This window comes from Puma concolor, chromosome B2 (assembly GCF_028749965.1).
Source record: "Puma concolor isolate L17-30 chromosome B2, mPumCon1.1.hap2, whole genome shotgun sequence".
NCBI classification, from domain to species: Eukaryota; Metazoa; Chordata; class Mammalia; order Carnivora; family Felidae; genus Puma; species Puma concolor.
The window spans coordinates 88870619-88893024 of record NC_141671.1 but is presented as its reverse complement, the minus strand read 5'-3'; the positions used below and the strand labels follow the sequence as shown (position 1 = coordinate 88893024).

General features: G+C 39.0%; 1 protein-coding gene across 12 annotated transcripts in view; it reads right to left on the bottom strand.

Annotated features, from left to right (window-relative positions):
• Window positions 1-22406, bottom strand: part of KLHL32 (kelch like family member 32) — a 246291-nt gene that overhangs the window by 82454 nt on the left and 141431 nt on the right. For 7 of the 12 annotated variants that reach the window (XM_086707456.1, XM_086707454.1, XM_086707458.1 and 4 more), the window contains one exon: window positions 10181-10396. The exons of 1 other annotated variant lie outside the window; for it this stretch is intronic. In XM_086707456.1, coding sequence (XP_086563582.1) covers window positions 10181-10396 — 216 coding nt within the window. Of the gene's footprint in view, window positions 1-10180; window positions 10397-22406 lie in introns of those variants that run through there. 4 more of the 12 variants (XM_086707459.1, XM_086707464.1, XM_086707468.1 and 1 more) reach the window with 2 other exon arrangements.

Genomic DNA, 22406 nt, shown 5'->3' with positions numbered 1-22406 from the left:
TTTTATCTACCAGGACATCGAAGCCGGCCTGCATTCCCCCAATAACTTGGGGCTTGCCACCCCAGGTAACGAAGAAGTGGTCAAAGGATTAGAACCTCAATCCAGAGAATGCATTAGTCTATTATTGTGGGCACAAAAGAAGTCTAAGAACTAACTTTATCTGTGAATGCTGCCGACGATTATGATATTCTAGAATGGCCACCATTCTCCTCCAGATGTGACATGTTGAGGTGTTCTTTATTTTTACTTGAAGCAAAAGTTCTGGAGGCAGGAGCAGGAGAAGCAGTGGGTAATGATGTCAGTATTTAACAATGAACGTCAAAGCTTCTGTATCTCTTTTGAATGTAAATAATTCTGATCCTCTGAGCCACTCCATGTCTAACTTTAGATCCTGTCCCCTAGAATGCCCAGAACAGGAAATCTCTATGGCCTCCACGGCCACTCCATTGGACACTCAACTGGCCCAATAAGGATTCCCATAGAAATAGTCTGGGATGCAGGATATGAGACACAGACTCATGTCTTCTGGAAAGAGAGTAGCATTTATCAATTCCAATAAATTATTTTTTTCTTCTTTTCTCTCAAACCCCATATTTAGACCATCACTGTCAATTTCTGCTACATAAATTTCTAAATCTTCAATATGTTGTGTATAAAATAAAGATATAATGATTCATCACTTCGTTCATTCTATCCAATCTCTAACAGCCTGCAGATTTCCCACCACACAGTCTATGTAGCTGCGGCAAATACAGTGGTGCTCCAGGTTCTCTTTCAAAGTGATTTAATTCCCTGGATTGGAGTTTATTTTAAGCTTATTTATTCATTTTGAGAGAGACAGAGAGAGCATGACCGGGGGAGGGGCAGAGAGAGATGGAGAGAGAGAATCCCAAGCAGGCTCCACGCTCAGTACAGAGCCTGATGCAGGGCTCAATCTCACAACTCTGAGATCATGACCTGAGCCCAAATCAAGAGTCAGATTTTCAACTGACTGAGCCACCCAGGTGCCTTCCTTGACTGGGTTTCAAACTGATCCTCCCTTATGGGCCTTCTCTTTATGCTTTAAATGTCATCACCTGTGCTTGAAGGAATGAAGGACTGCAAGGTGGTTCCCTACCTCTGTCAGAATGCTCTATTCACTTTTCATCAAACAAACCATCTAGAGCCCCAATTTTCCAGGCTCTGATAAAGAAAGACCCTCAGCAACACTTTCCTGCCCTGCTTTTATGGGAGTCATTTTTGCAACTTCCCACAAAGCCATACAACAGGTGAAAATGAAAATTGGTAATTTCTTAGGAAATGTATACTGCTGGATTGATCATTATAGACTAATATAATCTCTTTGGCTTAGGAGAAGACATATCATGTACTTTGAGTTTCTGTTTTGTTACAGATTTGGTATATTTTGAGAGAATGCAATGAGTCGAACCTATGTTGAACCTATACCGTGAAGTGAGTCAATCACTTACCCTCTGTGAGCTTCTGTTTCCTCCCTTGTTAAAATTTGGGTCATATTTGCCTTGTCAACCTTAACAGGCTGATGAGAGACTCAAATGAGATTATGTACATAAAAGCCATTTTAAAATGTAAAGCTCTCCAGGATTGTAAAGAGTTATTATTGTTGCTATTATTGTTGATGAACTTCTGGGCCTAGCCTCAGGGTTTCTACCTCATATATAGTTTATAGTTGGGTTTTATTTTTAAATCCCTGATAACCCAGGTAGCAGCAACATTACTGCAGGCCACCAATGCATAAGTAATATTCTCCAGCCATCTTTTTCCTTCTCACAGCAGCAACAACAAAGTATCCGTCTGGAAACAACATGAATCACAGTGAAAATTAGACGCAGGGAACATAAATATGTCATATCTCATAAATCACCTTGTTGTTCTGTTGTGCTCATTTAAAAAAAAAAAGAGGAAAAAAACGATTAACTCATGGGAACAGCGACACACGAATACAAGTTAGGTCTCCTGTAATTTCTGATAATCACTGCCCCTCACAGCTACTCGACAACGCACAGCTCTAGTGCCGAGGATTAGCTGAAGCAAAGTCCCTCTGAAATGAATGTGTCGTGCATCTTGCAAAGGCACACGGCCCAGACAAACAAGAGCAAGGCCACCAGTCAAGCTCCTCTGGGATGCATCCTCACAGAGGAATTAACTGCACATACATCAGGATGAATGACTAAATACACACTCTGGCAGCTTCGAGCACCAAGCCCTGAAATAGCAGCGTTGCTCAGTGTTCAGCTGGGGGCCCTCAGAGGATAAAACGTCCACCAGGCACAGCACTATTTGGGATGCGAAGGAGCCACAGTTTATTCTCCTCACTAACACCTATGAGAGGGAAGTGGAGACATCCTCATTATATTTGTGGAAAACACTATATGTGGCTGGGAAGGAATGCCAGATGTTTTGGGAAGCAAATCGAGAAACAGTACACATTTAGTGAGGTTAAGGAATGGGAAGTGAAAAAATAAAACGAGATACCATGAAAATGCCCAGAAAGTACCTATCTGAAAAAAAAAAAAAATAGTAATGACATGCATGTAAGAAACTGAATTGAGGAAGGGTGTAAATATAATGAAATACTGCAGTTTTGTTTGGGGATAAAAGTTTCCAGGCCACAGCATCTTATTCCATTTCTAGTAGCCAAGGTCCAAGCATTAAAAATGATAATCTTATTCACAGAATTTTCTGATTAAATTACCACCCACAGGGGCGCCTGGGTGGCGCAGTCGGTTAAGCATCCGACTTCAGCCAGGTCACGATCTCGCGGTCCGGGAGTTCGAGCCCCGCGTCGGGCTCTGGGCTGATGGCTCAGAGCCTGGAGCCTGTTTCCGATTCTGTGTCTCCCTCTCTCTCTGCCCCTCCCCTGTTCATGCTCTGTCTCTCTCTGTCCCAAAAATAAATAAAAAAACGTTGAAAAAAAAAATTAAATTACCACCCACAGTCTGATTTCTTTGAGGCTTGGACTATACCACATGGACTGACAAAGGTTTGCAAAGCGGTTTAGCAGGTATGTACAATGAATACTAGTTAACAATGAATAAAGCACTGAAGAAAAGGCAAAGGGACACTACGTTGTGTTGAAATGTCCAAACAAAAGCATTTCATTTTTCAGTGTACCCAGAACATGTCAACATGCCCCAAATTAGCAAAGAAATCATCAAACTAGTGGGCACAGGTCATTCCCCACTGGAAGGGAATCAGGCATGGAAGCAGGCAAAGAGTAGCAGGTGGAAAGCGCCCCATCAGACTCTAAGGTCCATGAAAGCAGGGCCACATTGGTCTCTTCCACCACCACTGCCCAGAACCCACTATGTAGCAGGCAAAAGTAGTACTCAGTAGCACATGGTCGGGCAGGGTAAGCACTCAATAACTATTTGAAATAAATGAAGGAAAGAATGAAGTGCATGCCATGGAGCACGGAGTCAGAATTGACAACATGACACAGACATGGAGGCAGGTAGGCTTGGCCATTATCCTTGCAGTCTGTGGGCAGCACAACAAAAAACAGGAATCCTCAAGCCCTTCCAAATTTCTTTAAAATCACAGGATGAATTTGGTGCACCTCTGTGTCATTCACTCCCAAATATATTTGAGCTTCTATTTATGAATTTATTTTTTTTTAATTTCTTTTAGTGTTTATTTATTTTTGAGACAGAGACAGAGTGTGAGCAGAGGAGGGGCAGAGAGAGAGGGAGGCACAGAATCTGAAGCAGGCTCCAGGCTCTGAGCCGTCAGCACAGAGCCCGACGCGGGGCTCAAACTCACAAACCGTGAGATCATGACCTGAGCTGAAGTCGGACGTTTAATTGACTGAGCTACCCAGGCGCCCCTACTTATTTTTTTATTTAAAAAAAATTTTTTTAAATATGAAATCTATCATCAAATTGGTTTCCATACAACACCCAGTGCTCATCCCAAAAGGTGCCCTCCTCAATGCCCACCACCCACCTCCCCTCCCTCCCACCCCCCATCAACCCTGTTTGTTCTCAGTTTTTAAGTCTCTTATGTTTTGGCTCCCTCCCGCTCTAACCTCTCTTTTTTTTTTTTTCCTTCCCCTCCCCCATGGGTTTCTGTTAAGTTTCTCAGGATCCACATAAGAGTGAAAACATATGGTATCTGTCTTTCTCTGTATGGCTTATTTCACTTAGCATCACACTCTCCAGTTCCATCCACGTTGCTACAAAAGGCCATATTTCATTCTTTCTCATTGCCATGTAGTATTCCATTGTGTATATAAACCACAATTTCTTTATCCATTCATCAGTTGATGGACATTTAGGCTCTTTCCATAATTTGGCTATTGTTGAAAGTGCTGCTATAAACATTGGGGTACAAGTGCCCCTATGCATCAGTACTCCTGTATCCCTTGGGTAAATTCCTAGCAGTGCTATTGCCGGGTCATAGGGTAGATCTATTTTTAATTTTTTGAGGAACCTCCACACTGTTTTCCAGAGTGGCTGCACCAGTTTGCATTCCCACCAACAGTGCAAGAGGGTTCCCGTTTCTCCACATCCTCGCCAGCATCTATAGTCTCCTGATTCGTTCATTTTAGCCACTCTGACTGGCGTGAGCTGATATCTGAGTGTGGTTTTGATTTGTATTTCCCTGATGAGGAGCGATGTTGAGCATCTTTTCATGTCAGACACCCCTACTATGAATTTAGAAGCTGTGGGCCAAGGCAGGAAGAGTCCAAGAATTAGAAGACATGAATTTGATTTCTAGCCTTGTTACCTCAGGTTTTTCCATTTGTACCCCAGGACAGCAAAGCATTGATACGTGCAGAAGCATTCTTGAGCTGTGATATGACATTCAAATATGAAGCATTATGATAGTATTGTTTAACATATAGTAATGTTTGAAGTCCTTGCTTCTCCCTGGCCAGAATTGCATTTGGGTCAATTTATTTTATAAGAGGTCAAAGATGAAAGCTGTGTGCATCACTAGTGTCTTCTATTTTCTAATCATAAAGGGACAGTTGCTTTTTGTTTGGGCTCACCTTCTGGGACTCCTTTTAAATCAAACTGTAAGTGGCTGGTTTTGTGGTGTAGAGAAAAGCCCGGGAGGGGCTTGCCAAAAAAAAAACCACCACAAAACACTGCATCTGAGGTTGTTGACTAGTCTAAACACCACGTGACTCATGTCCCTAGAGACATAAAGTAAATGTGTTATTAACAGTATGACTTATGGAAGCAAATTTCCAACAAAAGTACAACAAAAAATGCAGTTTTAAAAGGCCAAGCTCATTTTGTATACCAATTTTCCTAGAATAAATCCAGCCTCATGTGGGAATAGTAGTAGGATGTGTTCTTATCCATTCAATACATTTTAACATGAAAACTGTACACTATTGTTTTTATTTATTATTTATAGAGAGCAAAAGATCAGTGTTTAAGGCCAACACAACAGGCATAGCCTCAGCCTCTGGGGACACACAAAGACAAATGTAAACATGATTACCCCTAACCCCAAACCAGGTGACTCGGTCCCTCTTGCCATACTAAAGTGGAACGTGACCAGGATAAAGGAGACTGTCCTTGTAAGTTCTAATCCTGTTTGATGTCAGTAATGTAACCACTGAGTTGTTTCGTCAAAATACAAAAAGGAGGTGCCCGCTACCCAAGGTTAATAAAGAAACAGAGCATTTATATATGTCCTGTCCTTATAAAATAGTGAGTCTTCTTCATAAAAGTAGGAATCAGTTAATAAATTAATAACTGAAGGAAAATCAAAGTTCTCCACATTTAGAGATGAAACTAAACTAAATCTCTCTAACCCAATAATTGAATATTTCTAGAAAGCTTTTTACCCCAGGATCTACTTCTATATATATGTGTGTGTGTGTGTATGTATATATATATATACATACACACACACACACATATATATATATACATATATGTATGTATATATTTATATTTACATTTATATTTATATATACATACATATATGTATGTATATGTATGTGTGTATATATATATATGTATATATACATATTATATATGTATATATATATATATATATATATATATATATATATATTGAGAAAGAGAGAGAGAGGGAGAGAGAACGAGCAGGAGAGGAGCAGAGAGAATGGAAGAGAGAAAATCCCAAGCAGGCTCCATGCTGTCAATGCAAAGCCTGATTTGAGGCTTGATCTCATGAACCGAACCGTGGCATCATGACCTGAGCCAAAATCAAGAGTCAGATGCTTAACCGACTGAGCTACCCAGACACCCCATGCCAGGACCTACTTCTTCTTCTTTTTTTTTTTTTTTTATTAAATTTTTTTTTCAACGTTTATTTTTGGGACAGAGAGAGACAGAGCATGAACGGGGGAGGGGCAGAGAGAGAGGGAGACACAGAATCGGAAACACGTTCCAGGCTCTGAGCCATCAGCCCAGAGCCTGACGCGGGGCTCGAACTCCCAGACCGCGAGATCGTGACCTGGCTGAAATCGGACGCTTAACCGACTGCACCACCCAGGCGACCCTCAGGACCTACTTCTAACACCGCACCTAGTATGTAACAGGTGCTCAAGAAATATTCATTTTTATTTTCACAAACTATCTTTATCATTTTAAAATATACTTCCTGTTTATGCTACTTCAGAGATGAAATAATAATCCAGAGGGCTGAAATAATGGTTTAAAATCATACAGATCCCTTCCGTTTAGGGTGAGGCGTGGGGGAGGAAAACCGAGTTAGCAAACCTGTGCTCTGCCTAACACTCCATGCTTTTAGGCACTTCATAGGTGCTCAATAAATACTGATAGACGGAGGACCATAGCTTTTCCATGTGCTAGCAAATGTAAGAATTTACAGCATATTCAGGCTTTTTTCTGTAAACTGTACTCCCATGGAAAGTAATCTCTAAGCCCTCATTCTGGTAAAAGATAACCTGGGGTAGAAAAGGCAGAGAAGGCATTTTCCTCAGAAGAAAATGGATTAGCCAGCACTTCCTATGAAAATGAAAACAGACCCAATACATGGGAGTGGTATGGAATTTTTTCATTATTTCACTAGAGTTTTATAGCAGGACCCCGGGCTCAGCAGTCTGAAACTGAATGTTGAATATAACAGGAAAAATTTAACAAGACCCTACTGAAACAAAGTCCTGTGTTAGAGCTAAAACCCAAAAGCCAAACAAAATTGGTGGAGATTTGCCAGGTCACAAACGCGTATGACCTCACGCCCCACGCTTCCTCTCAGCTGATTTGCTCATTTTTAGTCTCCTGTTTCTTTGAGCCCCATAACCAACTTGGTGTCTTTCATCTGGAACCTACAAATCACTGGCCTTGAAACATCAGACCAAATTGTTAAGCTGAATTGAACTGAAAATTTTTTTAAAGCATTTTTCTGAGGGGACTTCTATGCATGTGCATATGGTTCAAGTCTCTATGTTAACCTATGAATATAAAGAGAAGTTGCGTAACAGGGCAAGTAGTTTTCAGCCATGGAAGGGAGGAAAAAAATGTCTATGGGGGATGAAGAAGCCCTCTGTGAGAAAAGAGACTTAAAGTTTAAAAAGGTCAGATTGAAAAAAAAAAAAGGGCAGATAGAAGGCATAATTTTATAGGTTTCTTGATCCACAGAATGGTTATTACAGCCTGCAGCACATTTTATCAGGAAAGGAAGTAGATAAGGACACCAGGAGAAAGTAAAAAAGAGTTTGTTCAGTGAGGATAATTTGAAGGTTCTTATGACGTCTTCAGAGACAGACGGTGTGAAGTCTGGTGAATAATGAAAATCAGACCTTTCACCAAAAAGGGGAATGTCCCAGATTACATTATTGGTTGATAGTGGAAGAACCACATGTATAAACGTGTGTGTGTGTGTGTGTGCGTGTGCGTGTGTGTGTGTGTGTGTATGTGTGTGTGTTTACTGGGCTCTCACAGAAGTTACTAGTTGCACATATTAATCAAAGAGCACTATCCCTCCATCCCCTTTTCTATTACCTGTCCTACTTTGTGTCAATTTCCTTCCTCCTCCCCCACACCCGTTGCTTCACTGTTCTTCTTTAAGACATGGGATGGGGATTTGTCAAAGTCAATGAGCACTTTATTACAGTGAGAACGTTCCGTAATGAACAATTCAGCAATTTAATGAGATTCTGTAGATCTGTCTCCAGCCTGTCCATCAAGATTCACTTCTATAAAGCACCCTGACACTAATCCTCTGGCATACCCAATCTTCACCCTGGGCTGAATATTAGATTCTTCCATGGTATATTGCATTACTAGTATAACCTCAGCAAAAATGATGAACTTAACTATACTTGAGGCAATATAGCTAGTCTGATTTAATTTTTCTCTATTGAGTTGAGTATGAGGGAATTACTTATTTACTAAGATAAAGCAAAAACAGTTTCTTATTGCCTGCCGAACACCTAAACCGATCATATTTATGTGAGACTTTTAATTCTTTCTTGAGGACCAGGTAGAAAAGATATTGCCTGCAGCACAAAGCAGTTTTTAAAATTCTATGTGATAATATTAGTAAACTTTAGAGAGGCAATTATGATAACTCTTAAGTGGACAGTATGGAATTTTTTCGGATACTCAGACATCTGCACATTACCACTCTGGCATTCCCTTTGACCATGCCACAGAAAGAGAAAGAAGCCACAAGGATGATTGGTTCAGATCTCAATTCAGTTAGAAATAATTAAATGCAGAATTCATTCCAAGTCTTTCTTTTTCCCCCCACTTTGAATTGACCAGAAAATTTTGATGATTTGTGTTTGTGGGCAGAGAACCGCAGGTATTAAAATTCATACCAAAAACTCATCCTCACCAACTTTTGACCTCTACCTGAACAAACATTATCAGAAATACCTAAGAAGGAGAAAAAAATATGGCTTATGTGTTTCCCTCATATTTTCTTTGTCAAGACAGCATAGAATACTGGAGGATGAAGGCAGGTGTCTGCAGACTTGGGTTTGTAGGCTGGCTCCTTTCTGCAACCCTGAGCAAGGCACTGAATCCCTATTTTGCTCATCTGGAAGATGGGGTGATAACAACTGTCCTTCAAGCCTGTTGTGATGATAAGTCATTGAGTTTATAAAGAGTCTGGGTCCTGGGAGGCCCTCAGTACACCACAGCTCTTATTATCCTCACTGGTGGGGCAAGAGTAGAAAGGAAGTTGCTGATTAATGTAATACAAAGAAAGAAATAAGGGAGAAATACATCAGCAAAATTATTAGTCAGTTGAGTCAGATGCTGGATAATTAACAGATACCTCTGACTCTGTTTTGGCGAGAGTTAGAGTTCTCCCTGAATGTCATTTGCTAAGACACCAGGAATTTACTATGCTGTCAGCTACCAGAAGACTTCATATTTTCCCTCATATTCTGTATGTAAATTGCTTTCAAGTCATCATGAAATCTTGAAGGTATGCTGCCCCATAAGTAGCTACATAGCTAGCCAGTGTTCAGAGAGTGAGGTAGACAATGTTAAACAAAGGGGATAAGATGGGCTCTGTTTCCCAAAGACACCATGTGAATTCTCAAGTAAAGTCAGTGGGGATGAGTAGAAAAGGATTTAAATTGAATAATCCGTTTGAAAATACAAAACCTCCTCCCATCCTCTAGACATAGGATATTCGAAAAGAACGCTACGTCAGGTGGAAAGGCAGGGCTTAGGAAAATAGCAATGAATGCAGAATGAACTAAGGAGGGAGATTTTTCCACTGCATGCAAGAGCTTCATTTCATTTAAGGTCCCAGCTGCTCTCTGCTGCAACAGAGAAATGCTTCTGAATTGTTTACAGGAAAGCCCAGCATCTATTCTGATTTCATTGGTCTTAAATGCATATAAATAGCACTTGACAATCCATTTTCTCACACTCAGTTTGAGAAACTATTTTTATCAAGAGAAAAAAATTCTTGACTCTTTCTGATGTGACTCCCCCTTAGGGTTTTGGGAACCCCCAGCAAGGGTCTGAGGAACCATACCTATGATTTCCTGAGTTAAGATGAGCAGAGGCTGAGGCCTTGTAGCCTCAAGGGTTGGTGTTCTCCAATCATTTGCCTACCGTGACTGCTGAGACTTTGGCTCTGAGGAGAACCAAACCAGACAAAACAGTTATCATTGTTCCTCAACTGCTCAACTTTGAGCCACCCCATGCCTTCTCCCTGCCAAAAGAAGGTCCATGCAGAGCGCCCTTACCTGCCAGATCTGCTCTTCACTCAGGGAGGTCAGGCGGTCACTCTTCAGAACCTCCTGGAGCAGACAATAGGGAAGCGTTAGAACGTCTTCTGGGCGACTCTTCAGGAGCTCAGAGAGATGTTTCACTAAGAAATCGATCACTGCCTTCTCCAGCAAAGTGAGGTTAAAGAGGTCAGCAAGTCTGTACAGATCCAAGTAATTAAAGCTATTTAATTCCTGGGTGCCAAAAAATAAAATAAAATAAAATAAAAATGGGGGGAAAAAAAGAGCTCTTAGAAATTAATCCAAGAAAGAGCAGGCAAGAAATTCAGACTGACTCACTAAGGTTTGCATGACAGGCGTGGGGCAAATGGGACTCCACTGATAATGTAAAAAACAAAAAAAAAAAAATCCCTTAATTATAAGACTCTGGCAGAGAACTGCTGTTCTAGAATTCACCCTTTCTCCTGACTTTGTCCCTCTTTTAAAACCCATATACTTAAAGATACCTTAATAAAGGGGTTGAAAGGAGTTTCTGGTTTCACTGATTGAAATGTTAACTTTGCAACTTTTTAAAACCATTTTACCAGTGAAGAACAGTGATTTTTCTACCCTTACCATAGTTTATAGCTCTTAGGCAATAAGTTTGTTCTACTAAAAAAACTGTGAGTGCAGATAAAGTGGTAGTCGTGATTAGATGACACAAACTATATTAAGACAGACTTGACTCTACTCTTCCCCAAACCTCAAATTCAGTACATCCTTAAAACTACCCATCTTAAAAAAAACAAAATAAAACAAAACAACCCATCTTGGCTTAATGAAATTAAAACACATATTTTTACATGTAAGGTCTCAGGAAATGAAGGAATCTCACAGAAAATATTCTTGTCCTGAATAATTCTATTAAACCTACCTAAGAGGAACAACTTATAAGTGTTCTTCATTTTTTGTTAGCTTCAAAAATTCAGACAGCCAGTGGCAATCTTTCCTTCTTTTTCAAAGAGCTTCTGTAGCCATGCTCATTCTGGAGGGATTTTCCCTGTCTCTACCGGTTCTCAAGCTTGTATCCAGGGCCCTAAAATAGTGCCCCCAGAGAGACAGGACTCCTGTGCAAACTTTCTTTAACTCTGCAAGAATCACAGTGGGTACACAGGCTTGTCGATAGAAAACTTACCTATTTCAAGTAGAATGAACATTGTTTCCCTCCCCCCCATTATTAACTTTAAATTTTTAATATGGGAGCAATATTTTCCAATAGCTTAAGGAATGCAAAATACCATCAGATAGCTATTTCACTCCACTGATCTATTTAAGTAACTTTCAACATATTTTCCCCTTTTCTAGTTATCTAAGAATATTAAGAACTCTAAAATATTTATATTCTATTTCTATCATATCTGAAAGCTGAAAGGAATATGTTCTAAATTTGTGCTGCCCAACATGGTAGCCACTAGCCCCAAATGGCTACTGAGCACTTAAAACACGGCTAGTCTGATTTGAAGGTGCAACAAGTGTTAAAGATATACCAAATGCCAGGAATAAGAAAAACAGAATGTAAAATATCTCATTAATTTTATATTGATTATATGTTAAAATGATACTGTTTTAGATAAAGTAGGTTAAATGTCAATTTCATTAATTTCACAGGTTTCTTTTTTTTTTTTAATTTTTTTTCAACATTTATTTATTTTTGGGACAGAGAGAGACAGAGCATGAACGGGGAAGGGGCAGAGAGAGAGGGAGACACAGAATCGGAAACAGGCTCCAGGCTCTGAGCCATCAGCCCAGAGCCTGACGCGGGGCTCGAACTCACGGACCGCGAGATCGTGACCTGGCTGAAGTCGGACGCTTAACCGACTCGACTGCGCCACCCAGGCGCCCCTCATAGGTTTCTTTTTATTATTTAATTATTTCATCTGTTAGTAATTAATTAATTTCATCTGTTTCTTTTAGCCTCCTTTAAATGCAGCTACTAGACTATTTAGAATGACAGATGTGGTTCCCATTATATTTCTATAGCACAGTGCTGTTCTACATAATAAAATGTTAATAAAGAAATTGTGAAACAGCTCTTTCAGTAACAGCTGCATCATCACCACAGCTACTTGACTTTTTTTCCCCCCACTTTAGATTATATTTCTTTGGGTGGGAGATGACACTTTAATTATATCCTAACAGGGAGTCAAGCTAGCTAACTTCAGGAATCAGCATAAGATTCTGGCTCTTAATAACTCTATTTGCCAAAACAATTGAAAAGGAATAAATGCTTCTCTTTAAAATAAAGTTTACTATAGATGATCACTAAAATCCACAGCAACTCAAATATCTGAGTCCACTCACAGCCATTCAGTCAAAATACCCTGGCTTTCCATTCAGAAGATTTTATCAAAGTGATATTGAAGATTTTGACTCTCACACCAATCATTTCAAATAATGTTTAAACTTGTTCCCCAAATCTTACTTCTTAGGATTGGTAAATTTTACTCTGGAAGGAAAGAATGTGTAACCCTTGCTTCCATAAAGGACTTTAGTACCAACTCCTTAGGGATCAATGTTGTTTCTGGTCGCTACATCTATGAAGCAAGTTTAACCGCTCAGTGTCCTAAATATGACTTCAGTGTCCTAGTAAACCACTCTGCAGTCCCCCAAAGGCATGACAAAGTCCGGGTGATGTCAGTGCTTTTCAAGTACCCCAAGCACATGCCCAAGGCATGGCTCAAGGTCCTGAGGCAGCACCCAGCAGCACCGCACAGACAGATTAGCATGCATAGGAGCAGACACAGCTAAACTCAGCAAAGTTACAGGTGGACAGGCAGAGCCCAGCAAAAAATGTTTTCTCCCACTTGTTCTCCTGCCCAAACGGTTTATACAACTACAAGTTTGGGAGTGGATTATGCAGCAGCAATGAAATATTCTTTATTAAGCATCTTTGTATCTTTGTAAAGAGATACTGGGTTTCTTCTGATTAGATGCCTGCAGCTTAAAAGCAGACCAATTCAAAACCACAAAGAACTGGAGAATTAATTTAACCTAATTGTGCTTCTTTTCTGCTGTGTTTCTTTTGAAGGTAATCATTGAACGCCTGCTTCCCCAGTCGTGAAATGTTTTCATTTCCTAAGGGCATAATTTTACATAACCCCCAAATCCAAACTAACGAAGTATTTCATATTAATAGAAAACTAAGAAGCTAAAAGGACAAGTGTCAATGGCTGTCTGAACAGCAAAAGGGAGCTGAACAGACACATATTTGTGTACAAGAGAAATATCAGTTAAAAGTCTGCTCCCTATCTTTACCTTTTCATTTCTTTTCTGTTCTATTTAAAAACATAATTTCCCCAAATCCCCAGTGCTTTCTAGACATGTCCAAGGTTTCCACTCCCTTGGCCATGCATACTTAACACATTCAACAGTTAAACTGTATAAAATGAGGAGTTCAGGGATAAAAGAAAAGCCACCTTCAGTGAGGTCATGATGCCACAACATGCATTCCTCTTGTTGGGGCTTTGTGAACTTTAAGCAAAATCATCATCTCTTATCCTTTTGGCTAAGACAATGTGTAAGCAAAATAATACCAATAATGCTGCTTTTAAAGATGCTCATGATTGTGATGTGGGGAGGTGGGAAGTTAAATGGTTAAATTGCATTAAATTCCCACCTATAATGCTGTGCATGGAAAAAAATAATCACTGTTATGAAAATAGTGCCATTATGTTTCCAGTTATAAAAAGTAATAAGTGTTTATTCCAAAAAATTCAGGAAATACAAAGTATGGAAAGAAAACAAAAATCATTCATGTTTCACCATGCAGAGATAATCACTATTAATGTTTTTGTATATATACTTATAGATTTATTTTTTAAAAAAGTCTTTTAGATATCACAGAAAGAAAAACCATATTCAGGGTCAGAACAAATGAGCAGCAACCACAGGCACTTGGAGGCAACCCACATTGGTGAAGAGCAAGGGCCATATATAAAATCAAGTCAACCTGGCTCAGATCCAGCCCAAATACTTACCATTGGCCATGACCTTGGTCAATCACTGAACTTCCCACTATTCCTCAATTACAATATGGAGAACTCAATGGGCTCATAGGGTTGTCATGGAGATAATGAATGAAAAGCTCTTGTCACACACAATTTGGCATATGAGAAGTAGGCAATAGATTTGGTGGGCAAGGAATAATAAAGTATATTTCAGCATTGCTGTTTGGCATCTATAAACCCCAACTCAACACTGACATGAGGAGGTCAAAATGAAGAATGTGGTCCCTTTAGATATCTAAGTCATAAATAACCTATACCATTAGGTCAAGGAAAAGAAGGACGCTCAAAGTAAAAAACATACAGTTGAGTTGTAAACTGATTACATGTTAATGACTTCCACATTTATATAAGCAGCCCAAACCTCTCTCAGCTCTGAATTCATTTTCCCAACTACCTGTAAGAGGGCATCTTATCTTGGATTTCCACAGAATGGAATGGATGAAGATATAGTTAAACGACCACATTCAACCATCCACATCAGGATCTCAAAAGCTGGCCCATATTCCTTCCTTATAACCAGTCATTCACCAAATCCTGTTTGCTCTTCCTCCTTAGCAGTTCTTATTCTGTTCATCATCTCCTATCCACACTTCCTGCAACAGGGTTCTTAATTAACATTTCTGCCTCCAGTATCAAATTCTCCAACCTCTCTTTTTATAAGAATCTGATCATATTGATCATCTTTTAAAATTAATAAGGCCTGCCTCAAGAAACAAGAAAAAAATATCAAGTAAACAATCTAACCTTGTAGTTAAAGGATACACAAAAGAAGAACGAAGCCCAAGATTACTGGAAGTAAGAAAATAATAAAGATCAGAGCAGAACTAAATGAAATAGAGATTAAAAAACAATAGAAAAGATCAATGAAACCAGCAGCTGGTTATTTGAAAAGATAAATAATATTGATAAACCTTTACCCAGATTCACCAAGAAAAAAAGAGAGAAGACAAAATGAATAAAATAAGAAACACAAGAGCCGTAACAACCAACACCACAGAAATATTAAGGATTATAAGAGTCTATTATAAAAAATTATATACCAACAAATTTGAAAAAGAAATGGATAAATTCCTAGAAATATATATAATCTTCCAAAATTCTGAATATACAAATTACCAGTAAAGAAAGGGAATTGGTAATCAAAAAGCTCACAACAAACCAAAGTCCAGGACCAGACATCTTCACAGGTGAATTCTACCAAATATTTAAAAGCTTTTTTTTTTAGTTTATTCACTTATTTTGAGAGAGAGAGAGAGAGAGAGAGAGGGAGGGAGGGAGACAGTGCGTGTGTGTGTGTGTGTGTGTGTGTGTGTGTGTGTGTGTGTAGGGGAGGGACAGAGGGAGAGGGGGAGGGAGAATCTCAAGCAGACTCAATGCTGTCAGCGTAGAGCCTGACATGAGGCTTGAATTCACAAACTGTGAGATTGTGAAAAACCTGAGCCAAAATCAAGAGTCAAACACTTAACTGACCGAGCAACCCAGGTGCCCCTAAAAAAGAGTTAATACCTATTCTCCTCAGACTATTCCAAAAAATAGAAGTGCAAGGAAAGCTTTCAAATATATTCTACAAGGCCAGCATTGTCCTAATATGAAAATTAGACAAAGGCACTACAAAAAAAGGAAAACTATCGGCCAACATCCTTAATGAACATATATGCAAAAATCCTCAACAAAATATTAGTAAACTGAACTCAACAATACATTAAAAGGATCATTCACCACCATCAACTGCAATGTATTCTGGGAATGCAAGGATGGTTCAATATTCACAAATCAATAAACATAATATACCATGTCAACAAAAAAAAGAATAAAAATCATACAATCATCTCAATAAATGAAGAACAAGCATTGACAAGGTTTAATATTCATTCATGATAAAAACTCAACAAAGTGGTTTTAGAGAGATCATACCTCAACATAATAAAGGCCATATATGACAAACCCACAGCTAACATCCTACACAGTGGTGAAAAATTGAGAGTTTCCCTTAGAACAGGAGCAAGACTAGAATGTACACTCTTGCCACTTTTATTCCACATAGTGCAGGAATTCCTAGCCATTGCAATCAGAAAAGAAAAGGAAATAAAATCCATCCAAATTGGTAAAGAACAGAATTGAAAATTTCACATATTTTCAGATAGCATGATAGCATACATACAAAACTATAAAGATTCCAAAAAAAACTATCAGAAGTAACAAGTAACATGAAGTAAAGTTGCAAGATACAAAATTAAAATACAGAAGTCAATTATGTTTCTATATATTAACAACAAAGTAGCAGAAAGGAATTAAGAAAACAATTCCATTTATAATTGTACCAAAGAGAATAAAATACCTAGTGAAAAATTTAAGCAAGGAGGTGAGAGACCTGTATAACTATAAAACATTGATGAAAGAAACTGAAGACAACACAAACAAATGGAAAGATATCCATGTTCACGAACTGGAAGAATTAATGCTGTTAAAATGCCCATACTACCTAAAGCAATCTAATAGATTCAATGCAATCCCTACCCAATACCAACTATGTTTTTCATAGTACTAGAACAAATGATACTAAAATTTATGTGGAACTACAAAGGACTTCACAGAGCAAAAGCAATCTTAAGAAGAACAAAGATGGAGTTATCACAATCCCAGATTTCAAGATATACTGCAAAGCTATAGTAATCAAAATAGTATGGTACTGGCACAAAAACAGACACATGGATGAATGGAACAGAATAGAGAGCCCTAAAATAAACTAATATTTGTATGGTGAGTTTATTTATTTATATGACAAAGGAGGCAAGAATACACAATGAGGAAAAGACGGTCTCTTCAATAAATAATGTTGGGAAAACTGGACAGCTACACGGAAAAGAATGAAACTGAACCACTTTCTTACGCCACACACAAAAGTAAACTCAAAATGTATTAAAGATCCAAATATGAGACATGAAAGCATAAAACTCCTGAAAGAAAACATATGCACTAATATCTTTGACACTGACCTCATCAAAATTTTTCTAGATTTGTCTTATCAGGCAAAGGAAACAAAAACAAAAATACACTACTGGGACTACACGAAAATAAAAAGATTTCACACAGTGAAGGAAACCATCAACAAAATGAAAAGGCAACCCACTGAACAGAAAAAAATACTTGCAAATGATGTATGTGAAAGGGGTTAATATCCAAAATATATAAAGAACTTACACAACTGAAACCCCCTCAGAAAAGTCCCCCAGATAATCTTATTAAAAAATGGGTAGAAGACCTAAATAGACATGTTTCTGAAAAAGATATACAGATGGCCGATAGACACATGAAAAGATGCTCAACATCACTTAATCATCTGGGAAATGCAAATCAAAACCACAATGAGACATCACCTCACACCAGTCAGAATGGCTAGTATCAAAAAGATAAGAAATAACAAGTATTGGTCAGGATGTGGAGAAAAGGGAACCCTTACACATGGCTACTGGGAATGTAAACTGGAAAACAATATGGACGCTCCTCAAAAAACTTAAAGTAGAAATACTATGGTCCAGCAATTCCACTACTGGGTATGTATTTACCCTCCCCCCCCCTTCGAAAACCTGAAAATACTAATTTGAAAAGATATGCACATCCCTATGTTTATTGCAGCATTATTTAGAATATCCAAGATATGGAAGCAATCATGAACGGATTAAGATGTGGTATATAAACACTCACTCACACTCACACAATGAAATATTACTCAGCCATAAAAAAATAGATCTTGCCATCTGTGACAACACAGGTGTCTAGGATGGACCTAGAGGCTATTATACTAAGTGAAATAAGTCCGACAAAGATAAATACCATATGATTTCACTTCTATGTGGAGTCTAAAACCAAAACAAATGAACAAACAAACAAAAAGTAGAAACAGACCCATGAATACAGAGAACAATTTGATGCTTGCCAGAGGGAAGGGAGGTAAGAGGATGAGCAAAATGCATGAAGGAAGTAGGCTTCCAGTTATGGAATGAGTAAGTCACAGGGAAAAGGCACAGCATAGGAAATACAGTAAATGATATTGTAACAGTGTTGTAGGTGACAGATGGTAGCTACATCTGTGATGAGACCGTCTTTTCCTCATTGTGTATTCTTAAATACTATATATAGAGACTTGTTGAATCACTATACTGTACACCTGAAACTTGTAACATTATGTGTCAACTGTACTTCAATTAAAGACAGAAAGAGAGAGAGAAACCATTAGTGGGTTCCCATTTCTTTAAGGTTAAAAGGCCAAACTCAGTAATACTTTATTTTAATTTTTTTTTCAACGTTTATTTATTTTGGGGACAGAGAGAGACAGAGCATGAACGGGGGAGGGGCAGAGAGAGAGGGAGACACAGAATCGGAAACAGGCTCCAGGCTCTGAGCCATCAGCCCAGAGCCCGACGCGGGGCTCGAACTCACGGACCGCGAGATCGTGACCTGGCTGAAGTCAGATGCTTAACCAACTGCGCCACCCAGGCGCCCCAAACTCAGTAATACTTTATAGCCTTCTATGATTGAGACCCTGATGACCTCCTTACCCTACAGGGTAATAATCCCACCCACCCTGGCTTGGCTTCAGCCATTTCAATGGGCCACACATTCACATCACGTACAAGGACCACATCGAGCACTGGCAATATAATGATGAGGAAAAATAGGCAAGTTGCAGGCCTAACAGAGTGTATAGTATACTCTATTGGAAGAGAAAGCCATTAATCAAAACATATTACAAATAAATGGAAAATTATAATTAAGGTAAAGGCTACAAAGGGTGGAACATAGGGCTGTAAATGCCCATAATGGGTGATTTGGCCTAGAGTGGACATTTAGTAAAGGCTTCTATGAGAAGCCACATGGAGCTCAGAGCTAAAAGAAGAGCAGATATTAACTTGGCAAAAGACTGTATGGGAATGTGTATTAACTACATTTTCTTATTTTATGTATTCTTGGTGCTCTGGCATTTGGGGTGTCAAATGCCCCCCCCAGGGCTAGCCAATTTTTAGAGATAACAACTCGCTCAAGAGTGCACCTTGTATCTGGCTTCTACACTCCAGAAGGCAATATTCTTCTACTCTAATTATCCCAAGGCTGAGTACTGGACAATTACAGACAACTCATATGTCCTACAGCCTTGTTTGAACTATTCAAACCAGACAATCATAATCCTGCTTACCCTGCTTTGTCCTGCCTTTCCCGCAGAAGCCACAATAAAGGCCTCTTGCCTATGCTTTCCCCTCATTCCTTGGATCTCCCAACCAACCCAAGTGCTTCCCCTTGTTGTCCGAAGGCTATTCTGGGGCCCCCTCCTCTTGGAAACTGTAATGAAGTATCTTTTCAATGGCAGTTGTGTCCTTATCTGTCAGCTTCACCATACCTGAATAATAAAACCTGCATTTTAAAACAGAATGGTGATGGGATTGCAGGGAGAATATTCCAAACAGAGGAAGCAACATATGCAGAATTCCTATGGATGAAAAACCATGCTTCCATTGTTCTGTCTGACCATCCTTTCTAAATTAGCATACCCCTCTTCCTCTCCATGTTATCCTCTATCACATTAGTCTACTTGATTGCTTTTGGTACTCACCACTTCTGCATTCATTTGCCTACTTAGTTATGTTAGGTTTGCCCCCAACCCACAATAAGTATGTTCTATGGGAGGAAGCACCTATTTTATTCACTGCTTTATCCCTGGTGCCTAAAACAGTGCTAGGCACACAGTAGGGGCTCAAGCCACACTTGTTGAATGAATGAACCCATCTCATCTTTTCTGCTTCCCTGGTTTAGGCCAAATTGATCACTTCCTCTTTTGTGCCTCCACCTTGCCCTCTGCAGATTTCTAACACAGCACTTGTCACTCTAAGTGCCCTTTGATTATAGATCAGTCTCCCTCTATGAAGTCTAAGCTCCCTGGTGCCAAGGATTGCATTGTGTCCCTGGTATCTAAGGGAACAGATGCTGAATACATGAGTTTAATGAAAGAATGTCCATGAGATTTTTCTGTTTACTAAAACCAAGCGAAACAGAACATGGCCATGTCTTTCCAACATATCTATCCAATTCTGAACATCATTCAAATAATCCCATATTTCATATCTCATTGGCCTCCCTCACTTCCCTTCTGTTTCTGTCCTTCCTACACATACACACAAAGGCACAGCCACCGGCTATTCAGTTTTCCAAGTGGACAAACTGGTAACCATGACTAGAGTTGAAAGCGTTAATGGACCAGTGCAAAATAACAGCTCTGCTGTGGAAAAAAAATTGCAATCCACCCAAAATTTCTTTTTCAGTCCAAGAGAGAACTATTTCCTCTATCAATTGGCTATTCAGATCAAAGTACCTTTTCAAATGATACTTTGTCCTAATTATGAGATTGTCACCATTCTCCTACATTCTATGACTTCAAAATCCAAGCACCCAGGTAGAGGCAGTGATTTTGAACGGAAATTATAGCTCAGCAAGAAGAAACTCTCTTGAGCAAAAGGACAATCTTTTTTATTTTTCTAAAAAGGTTTCATTTCTGTCACACTGCTTCTCACTTGAAATTTAGTTTCTATTCGGAATTATGGTGCATACATTGTTGTTCTTTGGGGAATCTTTTTAAATAGTATTTATTTTCCTTTGGTTTAGGGCTATTTGCCTTCTCTCTTCCCTTCTATTTGTTTCTTATAGTGTGGATGACAAGTTAAATAACAAGAAGAACCATAAAATGTGTTCCCAATACTATACAGCTGTGGAATAAACACTAGAGTTTCAAGTGCAATAATCTTTAAACTTATATATTCCCCAAATTCAGTCTTGCTGTGTGGTCTATTCCCCTAATTAAATCTTTCAAATGGTGATTCCCCCGATTAACTACTGAAGGTAGTAGGGCAAAGAAAGCATGAAAAAGACAAGTACTCTTTATTTGGGGTTATATTCAAAAGTAATTAAATTTGTGAGGCAAATTATTAGGTGGTAAGGACATGAGTGGGAGGAAGCAGGACAGTTTGGGGGCTGTGGGTAGACCTGTGGCCCTTCCACTACTCTTCACAAGCCAGGGGAGGTAGCAAGAGAATGATGGGTGTCCACCTCCATGATATTCCCTGGTGGGGTTCGCATCTGTGGCATAGCGACTGGCTGTTGTATTAGCAAGTGTCTCTCCTTATCTCAATTAAGCAAATACTAATAGTTTGTGACCAAAGTTCCCAGAAGATTTTCTTTGTTTTAGAATTTTGAGCAGATTTAAGCCTATCGCTGAACTCCCTTGCATTCTAACACAGTTTCCTGAATGGGAGAAAATGTGTATGCAGCCTTACAGCTGGGGTCTGCATGTTCCCTGCATGTAACCCACAGCCTAGCTTCTGTATGTGACAGCCAAGGGATGTGTCCTGATGCGTGCCAACAGTGATACAAGCTGCAAACCAACAATGCCTATTTATAATGTGTAGTCTATCTTTGTTTCAGCCACACCCATGCCACCCCTGACCTGTCAGTAACCTCTTGCCCATCCAGCACTGTATTTTAATCATAGCCCTAGCATAGGAATTATACAGAACACAGAAAACAGCTGTCATCTTGTGATTGCATCTACTGTAGAGTATCCCCAACGTCTGCCCCATAAATACTCTTTCCCAAATCTAAGAGTCTTTGCTAAACTGATAAGATTTGCAAATCTGAGGGAGATCCTTTGATTTAATACCAACGATACCCATGCAAAACATGGCCTTTATAACATCTATTTCTCTTGTTGCCTCATCTAGTTCTGAGAACATCACTGACTTGTGAAATAAAGATAAGCATCAACAAACTATATCAGTATGGAAAACTATGACCTTGTAGTCAAGCTAATAAACTTCTCTCAAGATCAAAATAAAAATAATGTCATTTTGATTTCCTGAATTTTCTCCCTCTAAAATGACCAAATTGAATAAGATTCCAGATTTTTCTAGGCAATAACATTCAACAGATGTGACTATTTTAACAATGTTGTGTTTCACTATTACAGTTATGATCTTTCATATCCAATTACTGATGCCCTTCTGTTACACCCTCATTCAAAATGTCACCTAAATTGCTACACGTCAGTCAATACTTTACTACAGACAAAGATGATCAAGAGACATAGTGGTTTCTATGACCACCATGTAATAGCATACTTGAAGTTCCATTAAAAAATGTTGACATTACATCAT